Source organism: Mus caroli, unplaced genomic scaffold, assembly GCF_978045245.1.
Source record: "Mus caroli unplaced genomic scaffold, Mus_caroli_1 scaffold_8, whole genome shotgun sequence".
Taxonomy (NCBI): domain Eukaryota; kingdom Metazoa; phylum Chordata; class Mammalia; order Rodentia; family Muridae; genus Mus; species Mus caroli.
In genome coordinates this window covers 125,788,159-125,798,864 of record NW_028227263.1, presented here as the reverse complement: position 1 = coordinate 125,798,864, position 10,706 = coordinate 125,788,159, and the positions used below count along the sequence as shown (strand labels likewise).

The following is a 10,706-nucleotide window of genomic DNA, read 5'->3' as shown; positions in this document are numbered from 1 at the left end:
TTTCCATATGAAGGTGAGAATTGTTCTTTTGAAATCTGTGAAGAATTTTGATGGTGATTGGATTGAATCTGTAGATTGCTTTTGCTAAGAGAGGAATGTTCTCTATATTAAGCCTACTGGTCCATGAGCAAGGGAGATCTTTCCATCTTCTGATATTTTCTTTAATTTCCTTTTTCAGAGACTTGAAGTTCTTGTCATAGAGGTCTTATACTCATTTGGTTAGAGTTACACCTAACTATTTTATGTTATTTGTGGCTAGTGTGAAAGGTACTGTTTCCCTAACTTCTTTTTTTTTAATTAGGTATTTTCTTCATTTACATTTCCAATGCTATCTGAAAAGTCCCCCATACCCTCCACCCCACTACCCTACCCACCCACTCCCACTTCTTGGCCCTGGCGTTCCCCTGTACTGAGGCATATAAAGTTTGCAATACCAATGGGCCTCCCTTTCCAATGATGGCTGACTAGGCCATCTTCTGATACATATGCAGCTAGAGGCACGAGCTCTGGGGGGGGGAGGGTGGGTTACTGGTTAGTTCATAATGTTGTTCCACCTATAGAGTTACAGACCCCTTTAGCTCCTTGGGTACTTTCTCTAGCTCCTCCATTGGGGGACCTGTGATCCATCCAATAGCTGACTGTGAGCATCCACTGCTGTGTTTGCTAGGCCCCAGCATAGCCTCACAAGATGGTTTTTGTTCATTTCCATCACCTGTTTGGATGTGTTTTCCTGTTTTGCTTTAAGGACTTCTATCTCTTTGGTTGTGTTTTCCTGTTTTTCTTTAAGGACTTGTAACTCTTTAGCAGTGTTCTCCTGTATTTCTTTAAGTGAGTTATTAAAGTCCTTCTTGATGTCCTCTACCATCATCATGAGATATGCTTTTAAATCCGGGTCTAGCTTTTTGGGTATGTTGGGGTGCCCAGGACTGGGTGTGCTGTTGGGAGTGCTGCATTCTGATGAAGGTGAGTGGTCTTGGTTTCTGTTAGTAAGATTCTTATGTTTGCCTCTCACCATATGGTAATCTCTGGAGTTAGTTGTTATAGTTGTCTCTGGTTAGAGCTTGTTCCTCCCATGATTCTGTTAACCTCTCTCAGCAGACCTGGGAGACTAGCTCTCTCCTGAGTTTCAGTGATCAGAGCACTCTCTGCAGGCAAGGCCTCCTCTTGCAGGGAAGGTGCACAGATATCTGGCATTCGGACCTGCCTCCTGGCAGAAGATACAGGCCCAAAACAGGGCCTGTTCCAGAAGCTGTGTCACTTCGGCCTGTCCCAGAAGCTATTAGCTTCTGTTTTCCACACTCTCACCTGCGCAGACTAGTCTCAGGGGGATCCGTAAACCAAGATGGCTACCCCAGGTGCTCCAGCAAAGCCTTCCCGGGTGGAGTAGACACCTCTCCTCTGACAGGGAAGGTGCCCAGATGTCTGGAGCCTGAAACGGAGTCTGCCTTAGAAGCTGTCCTCTAGGGACCTTGGGGGTGTCCGCCATCTCTGGGCCCAAGGTGACCAGGTGCTGGCACCGACCAGAAGGGACTTGTGACCCTGGTCAGATCAGGTTTTCTGCTTCCCTAATGCTGTCTCAGGTCCCGTGCAATTGGAATGGAACAGAAGTTGTGTTACACTCACCAGTGTTCCTATGATAGCATAGAGAATCCCCTAGGGACCTTGGGGATGTCCGCTGACTCTGTGCCCAGGTGACCCAGTGCTGGTGCACCTGGGGTAACCATCTTGGTTTCCGGATCCCCCTAAGACTAGTCTGCGCAGGTGAGAGTGTGGAAAACAGACTTGTGACCATGGTCAGGCCGGGTTTTCTACTTCTCTAATGCTGTCTCAGGTCCCGCGAGATTGGATTGGAACAGAAGTTGTGTTCCACTCACTGGTGGTCCTAAAATCACATGGAGAGTCTCTGGGGACCTTGGGGGTGTCCACTGACTGCCCAAGGTCCCTAACTTCTTTATTATCTTGTTTATTGCACTTGTAGAGAAGAACTACTGATTTCTTTGAGTTAATTATGTATCCAGCCACTTTGCTGAAGGTACTTATCAGCTGTTCCTGTTCTCTGGTAGAAGTTTGAGATCATATATGAATATTATTATATTATCTGAAAATATTAATACTGTGACTTCTTCCTTTCAATTTTTTTGTTGTTGTTGTTTTGAGACAGGGTTTCTCTGTATAGCCCTAGCTGTCCTGGAACTCACTTTGTAGACCAGACTGGCCTCGAACTCAGAAATCTGCCTGCCTCTGCCTCCCGAGTGCTGGGATTAAAGGAGTGCACCACCAGACCTAGCTTCTTCCTTTCAACTTTTATCCCATGATTTACTTTAGTTGTCCTATTGCTCTATCTAGAACTTCACATACTATATTGAAGAGACGGGGGGATAGCATTTTAATTGTAAATGAAGAAAATGTCTAATACAAAATTGTTTGAAAAAAGAAATGAAAAGGGATACATAGCTACAGACACTAAGGAAGTTCAAAGAATCATTAGGTCTTACTTCAAAAGCTGGTACTCCATAAAAATGGACAATCTAAATGAAATGGATGCTTTATAGACAGATAACAATTATCAGAATGTCTAAGATCAAAAATTCAGGTGACAGTAGATGCGGGTGAGGATGTGGACAAGGAGGGACACTCCTCCATTCTTGGTGGGATTGCAAGCTGGTACAACCACTCTCAAAATTAGTCTGGTGGTTCCCCTGAAAATTTGTCATAGTACTACCACAGGATCCAGCAATTCCTCTCCTGGGCATATACCCTGAAGATGTTCCAACTTGTGATAAGGACACATGCTCCACTATGTTCATAGCAGCCTTATTTATAATAGACAGAAACTGGAAAGAACCCAGATATCCCTCAACAGAGGAATGGATACAGAAAATGTGGTACATTTACACAATGGAGTACTACTCAGCAATGAAAAACAATGAATTCATGAAATTCTTCAGCAAATGGATGCATCTGGAGGATATCATCTTGAGTGAGGTTACCAATCACAAAAGAACTCACTTGATATGTTCTCACTGATAAGTGGATATTAGCCCAGAAACTTAAAATATCCAAGATACAATTTTCAAAACACAAGAAAATCAAGAAGAAGGAAGACCAATGTATGGATACTTCATTCCTCCTTAAAATAGGGAACAAAGTACCCATAGAGGGAGTTACAGAGACAAATTTTGGAGCTGAGACAAAAGGTTAGATCATCCAACGATTGTCCCACCCAGGGAATCCATCCCATAATCAGCCACCAAGCAACAGACACTATTGCATATGCCAGCAAGATTTTATATAGCTGTCTCTGGTGAGGCTATGCCAGTGCCTGGCAAATACAGAAATGGATGCTCATAGTCATCTATTGGATGGAACACAGGGCCTTCAATGGAGGAGCTAGAGAAAGTACACACGGAGCTGAAGGGGTATGTAGCCCTATAGGTGGAACAACAATATGAACTAACCAGTTCCCCCAGAGCTCGTGTCTCAAGCTACATATGTAGCAAAAGATAGGAAACTTTATATGCCCCAGTACAAGGGAATGCCACGGCCAAGAAGAGGGGGTGAGTGGGTAGGGGAGTAGGGCAGGGGGGGTTTACAGGAGACTTTAGGATAGCATTGGAAATGTAAATGAAGAAAATACCTAATAAAAAATTGAAAAAAAATAGTATATAATGTAAGTTAAAACTATGTTATTGAATACTTTTTGTCATATATGTCATTATGAATTATATTTTATACTTCTTAGAATGTATTTGTACTCTATTCAAGGTCTTTACTATAATTAAATGTCATGAATTGAAATTTACCAAAAAAATGTGAATATGTTACTCTGCTTTTCTGGTTTATTTGTTCTATTGTTCAGGCAATTTTTCATGTTGCCCTATTGCCTTCAAATTTTCTGTGCATTTGAAGATTACCCTGAAATTCTTAGATTCTGTGCTCACCTCCAAAGGGCTGGTTTATAATGATAGTTCACTGTGACATAATTCTAGAAATAATGTTAACCCAAATATTATACTTATCATCATTCTAAATGGTGTGTGTGTGTGTGTGTGTGTGTGTGTCCTAAGATATACCTTTACTCATGAAGAGTTGAGGTGTACTTTTCTCCCTTTGCCACAATGCAGACTTTGCAAAGGTGTTTTATGCTGTTATTTTCTCAGGGAGGAGGGCAAAAGAATGTATCAGATCCCATGAAGCTTGAGTTAAAGGCAGTTTTGCCTGCATGCTTATTTGTAAAACACATGTGTGCCATCCCCCAAGCCCCTCAATAATTGTTATAGAATTGAGTAAGTTGAGTCTTGTAACCAACAGTCAGAAGTTGTATGCATGGGTATAAAGACTCGATTATATATAAAAGATAAGAACATTCTTTACTCTTAAAGATTAATCCAGATAGAATGTGATATCAGAAGATATTTTATTAATATAATACTAAACAGGAGCAAGAATACTGATACTTACAAAATGTAAAATAATATCAGACAGAAGCTATGGGAAGATATAAATTTATAGTATCATAGCAAAACTATAAACTCATCATGGAAAGTACAAACAGTCTGGTAATAGAAGGCAGTTTGACAGTAGATCATGACATGAGGGTTAATTTTCTTATTTCCATAAGGAGGATGCAAATGATGATTAACAGAAGTTAGATTCTAATGTTGAGGTTCTCTCCTCATATATAAGATTGCAATTCCAAATAATGGGCTCAAGTGGATGAACTGTTGCCTAAACCTATCTACACCAACAGATTTTATTCTTTTAGGATCATTGGTTCCTCCCACCTTTTTGAGACAGGTTCTCTCTATTTAGTTCTGACTGTCCTGGAACTCAATATTGAGAGCAGGATAGACTTGAGCTCAGAGAACTACCTGTATCTGCCTCCCAAGAGTTTAAAGGTGATTAAAGGTATGTTCCGTCATGCTTGGCAAATGGGACTTATTTTACCATCTGTGTTCTTCCATGGAGAAGACTATTCTCACATTCCCTAGTTGCCTATAGTTCTTTGCAAACATACTTTTTAAAGTAAAATTTATTTCTATACTTTCTGTAGGAAACTCACTTTCTCTGTAAGGACCAACATAGGCAGGAAGTTAAGAGATGAAACAGAGTCAGAGGGCAAGAAAGACTCAGGAAAGGGGGTCAGGGTCATTCCTGATGATGAAGTCTCATGTTCAAGAAAATCTTCAAGACAAATGTTTGACTCTGAAGAGAGAATGGGACCACCACTCCATGATGTGAGCTAGAGAATATTCTTTGGGATCAGAACCTGTATCTGTAGAGTTTACATGCCAACATGAGCCCTTGGTCTCCTTGGATACCAGTATTGGCTTCAGTGCGATTAGTTGTGCTGTCCTGAGGTCATGGATCCCAACCTATCTGTAGACCTTTGGTGGCTATGACAAACTTCTCCAATAATTGCCCCCAGGGCCAGCAAGACTACCCCAGCCAGGGTCATGCAGATACCATTGCACTCTGGAGGGGTGAATCTAAAAGAAAAAAAAAAAGACAAAGGGTTGTCACTCCAAAGTGAGCAAGACCCAGACTAGGAATCCTGAAACAAGTTATTTGTCCACTTTGGAACTAGAAGCCATCATAAATTGATGTCACCTGTTGTTTGGGTCTAGCTTATTCTAAAAGAAAGCAGCCAATTTCAAGGTCTGGCAGAACTTAGAGTCAGATGAAGAAATGTGAAGCTTTCCCTTCTCTTTGGGCTAAATCTAACATTGCGAGTCCTTTATCCGACTATTCCATCATTCAGAATGAACTTCTTGACTTCTTCTCTTTGCCCTCATCCCAGCACTCTGAGATCACCCGTTGCATATCCAGCTTCTCACGCCATGAATACATGGATCCCAAGGACAGAACAGATGGAAAATTTATACATGTCAATGAATTAGATTCAGATTCAAGTTGGAAGGCATAATCAACTCCTCAGTGTGCTTCAAATGTCCCAAGAGTAAACTAAGGATAAACTTTCCTCCTGCCTTAAAAGAACACAGTGAGATTGCAGGGCCTGGTGGAAACTAGTCAGTAAAGTGAAAGCTGGGACACATGGTGTGGCCATTCCACCACCTCTATCCAGCTTCCTAATCGGAATTGGATATAGAGGAAGAGATTGGAAATGTTAGGGGCTGTGGTGTCTCTGCTCTGCTCACCTATCCATTTGTTTCTTTGTTCACTCTAGTGTTCCATCTCCTATCTCATAATTTTAAACAACTTTATGTGAAATTTTAGTTAATAGCATCAATATGGATGACATTAGGAAGGCCATCTTTCCTTATTGAGTAAAAAGGGATGAGTATTGTTGGACTTTTTCTAAGTGTTTCCCCACCTTCCTTATACTGTATGATTTTATTTGTCAAGCACTGAGTGTACAGTGAGGATGATCAGGATCCCAAGGGCTGTGTAGGTTGCATGGTGGATTCCAGCCCCACTGTATCTCTTTGTACTGACTTTCTGTGCTGGTAATGGTCAGCACAACAGTATCTTCAGGACCTGATGAGACTTCAGATCACAGATCAAAGTGTTCCCTTTCTATGCAGGGATTGAGTATGAGCAGGACAGATGCCAATGAAGAAATAACACCATCATGGATGTCAGGCATGAGTCAAAGAGAAAAAGAAGAGAGTTGGGCCATGTCTCTATGGCTCATGGAGTTTTCTATTTTTAGAAGTTACACTCATAAATTCTCATCAACATGAATGCCCAAATACAAGCTGAACAAAGACAACAAGAAGCAACACACAAAAGTAGACAGGGAAACCAGGCAGTAGTGGCACATGCCTTTAATCCCAGCACTTGGGAGGCAGAGGCAGGCAGATTTCTGAGTTTGAGGCCAGCCTAGTCTACAGAGTAAATTCCAGGACAACCAGGGCTACACAGAGAAACCCTGTCTTAAAGAAATCAAAAAACCAAAAACCAAAACCAAAACAAAACAAAAGATAGTAGACATGGTCCTCAAACCTACGCAAAGAATTCTATGCAGCAAATTCTATGCAACTAAGGAATGCTGAGAGTTGAATAGCCTTCCCCTGGGAAGGGAACACCAGTCTGTTATCCAATACCCAATGTAAGCCCTGCAAACATACATGCAAGTAACATTATACAAACTACGCATGTTATATTCAGAAATATATGTATATAAGGATATACTGCAACAACAATTAGTGAAAAATTTGAAAGAGAGCAATGAGTAATATTTAGGATGTGAAGGGAAGAAAGAAAAGGAAGAAATTATGTAATTATATTAGATCTTTAAAAATAAAAATATGAGTAAAGGTATCTGTTGCATCCTGTGTTTTATTTTTAAAGAGTCTATGAATATTGCCTTTCTACCTAGTATCACACATTCTCACCATGCTAGCATTATATCAGGAGGCATTGAGTCAGTTCCTAGATTGTAGTGTTTTAGAGTAGATGTGTTAGCAATGACAGTTATATGGAGTGTATTGAGGTAAGAATTTGAACTTAACATTCCTTTTCTTTTTCCCCTCCTCACCTCCTTCAATTTACATCCCCTCTACCATGAAGTAAACTTAAGTAGTTATTAATAACAGATTAAATAAAATATTCTCACATCCTCAAAAAATATTGAGTGAAGAAAATAAAATAAGAATCCACACAGACTAGGGCACCGAGAAATCCAGAGTGGACACTATTGAATTTATTACGTGGAAAAGGAGGAAGATGTAGTCATGACAGTTTGAAAATAGGAGTGTGGTTGGGATCAGCTTGGCTTCTCATTTGTCTGTAGATACCTTCCTATACTGAGAGAACATCCTCTAAAGAGTATGTGATGTTCATATTTGCTTGCCCAAAGGTTACATACAACATTTATATATGGCATCATATTCTTCATGAAGTTGATCTTAAAATTTTGCTTATTTATCTGTTGAAAATAAATACAGATACACAAAAATAGATACAAAAAACCATTGCAATCTCCAGCCTTAATAAAGAGGAAAAAGAACAGCCGAGAATCAAGTTCTTTCTATTTCCACTTACAATGGTCCCTATACTCACTTCTGTCCCCTTTATGTGAGCTTTTAATTAAAGATGACCCAAGTAGAGCCCAGAAATTAAAAAAAAAAAATATTTATCACTAGGATGCCATACTTCCTCTTCTCACTTGGAAACATTTGTACAACCTAGCCAGATATTTACTAAGGAAAGCGATAGATAAGGGAACCTATTTGACTGGCCACAGAGTCAGGAGACACTGGATACCTGCCTTACTTAGATGGTGATTATCTCATCTAGAAAATAGGGTTATGCCAATTCTCCGTATAAACTGAATAGACATCCCAAAACCAGGACAATAGGATCAGCCCTAAACACACAGAAAGTCTGAGTCATAGCAGTGGAAAAGATTTTTAAACTGAGAGTGATTCCATCTATTCTTTATGTAGGTCAGATGTTTAGAGCTGAACACACAGATGAAGGGCCATCTCACCCCTAAGATTCCTACAAAGTATTATCTGAACCTTCTCACGAGTCATCCTTGGACTATGTGACCTGCTTGGGGAGAAGGTATCACACAAGAAAGCACATATTACTGGAGCTCCTACAGCCTTTGGTTCAGTGGAAAGGGCAGAATAGCACTACACCCAGTGAAGAGCAAGGTATTCCACTGAGGAAAAACAGCCCTCTACCATGCCCATAAAGACCTAGCAATACTAGTTGTGTGCTCAGTATAGTCTAGCACTGTATCTGGGCAATCTAGATGACTAATGAAACTAGAACTTCAGGAATCTAGGAACAAACCTAAGGTCTTAGAAGTGGAACCTAGGTGATATCCTAGAGCACCAGGGTCTCACTGTGTGAGGACCATGTGTTCTTTACCTTATAGAGGCAGCTATAATATCTAGAAATATCTTCACTCACTGAACCAAGAGAGAACCTGACCACTGTCTTAGAAGATAAGGTATTTATCATATCTATGATTCTGAGATTTTTTTTCTTTTCCAAGCAGAGCAGCTCAAACCCAGAAGAGGTCCTGCACATGATGATCATGGGTATCCCTTGAGATAATACAGGGTCTGGCTCAGCAAAATTCTAGAGTTTGAGTAGGTACCCTAGGAGGGAGTAAAGTAGGACTCTGTGTCCAGAGTGAGAAATTTTTCTCCTTTAATATAAAAGGCAGGAAGGAAATAACACAAGACCCACTTCCTCCACCACATCTGCACTGCACTTCCCATTTGCATCATGGCACTCATTAGATGATGTCTGATGAGATCAGCGGTGATATTTGACAACCATAAGGTGATACTGTGCAGCTGTTGCTAAAGAGATGGAGCCTTACTGGGGAGAACTTCAAGAACTCATACACATCTTTGCTCTCTGACTATTTTGAAGATACATGTGATGGTTGGAGCTGCAGTGGCATTGAGAATTAAAATATGAATTTACTATGAGTGTCCAAGAAAAAAAAAATGGAGGGAACCTGAATCTCTGAGACCTACTGGTGCTGTCATGGGATCACTGTTGAAACTTTAGGTTTTGGAGTAAGGTGACTGACAAGAGAAACTGGAAAGATGAGAAATATATGGCTAAGTTAGATAAATCCTCATATTTAATAAATGATGGTAAACAACAAAGTGGATTAAAGAAGACTCTTTGTTATCTGACATAGATAACCAAACAATGAGGTTAAAAGATCAGATATGTGTGGATAAGAAACCTGCAAAGTTTAGGGAATGTTGGAAGAGGATACTAGTGTGTAATAGTCATGTGGCTTAAAGTGGGTTATGATCCTTCTTCAAATCCACACAACTCCCATCTAGTGTGGCCTTTAATGGGGAGGGGTTAAAAATCTCATAGATATGAGTCACCACACTGCATGTGGTATATCAGACCCGCCAGAACACTGAAAGAGAAACCCAAATGAGATAAACAGCCACTGCCCAGATTCCTTCAGCTAGGGTCAAGGGTCAGAGGACAAGGGTGACATGAAACCTTCAAATGCTCTAGTCAGTGTTACCTTTCAATGAGAATCTCCTCCTCTGTAGTAGAGTCCTAAAAAGAATCAGAGTAACTCACAGACAACCCCATTGGACCCATTCTGGACCCATTTTCTATGATATACTAGAGATCTCAGCTGTACCCATGTTGACTCAGGACATTAGGCTGCTATAAGCCTGTGAACACATCACATTTCACACTCTTAGGCTAGAGAATGAGTAAGACCTTAGACTGTGCTTCCCACCCTTCTTGCCTCTCTAATCTCTATTCACTCACATACTCACTGAGAACCAGAATGAAAATGGGATGTTGGAGACAGAGTCTAGTATCTTAGCTCCTTCTGTGTTGGCCCTATGGTAGGATAGACTATTTAGCCAGGCAAAGTTAGATTATAGGACTATATCACAAAAAGAAATGTCCTAAATCCAGAACACATTTGAACTTCCTGAAATGAGTTGCAGAAATTCTTAGTTCCATGTACAAATATATTTCACAAGAAGGCTGAAGCAAGGTCTACATTAAACTTATAAATCATTGACTTGCCATAACTTGATACATGTGCACATAGTAGATAAGTGCTGCATTGATTCAGAAATCATCAATGACATTCTTGATGCTTTGATGGATAGTAAAATATGAAAGGATAATAACACAGTTCTGTTCAGCTGGAAAACTTGTCATGACATGTTCCACCACAATGGCACAAAAAAGAGATCTGCCCAGAACGGCTCCTTGCTCCTATC

The 10,706-nt window shown here is 40.4% G+C and overlaps 1 protein-coding gene across 1 annotated transcript; it reads right to left on the bottom strand.

The window, feature by feature from the left end:
- Window positions 1-5,341: 5,341 nt before the first annotated feature.
- Window positions 5,342-10,062, bottom strand: LOC147003468 (leukocyte-associated immunoglobulin-like receptor 1). Its single transcript, XM_085842474.1, has 4 exons — window positions 10,042-10,062; window positions 8,809-9,057; window positions 5,611-5,633; window positions 5,342-5,489 (listed from the first exon to the last, which is right to left on the bottom strand). The coding sequence occupies exons 1-4, from the start codon at window positions 10,060-10,062 to the stop codon at window positions 5,342-5,344; spliced, it is 441 nt and encodes a 146-aa protein (XP_085698600.1).
- Between the last annotated feature and the right edge of the window lie 644 nt (window positions 10,063-10,706).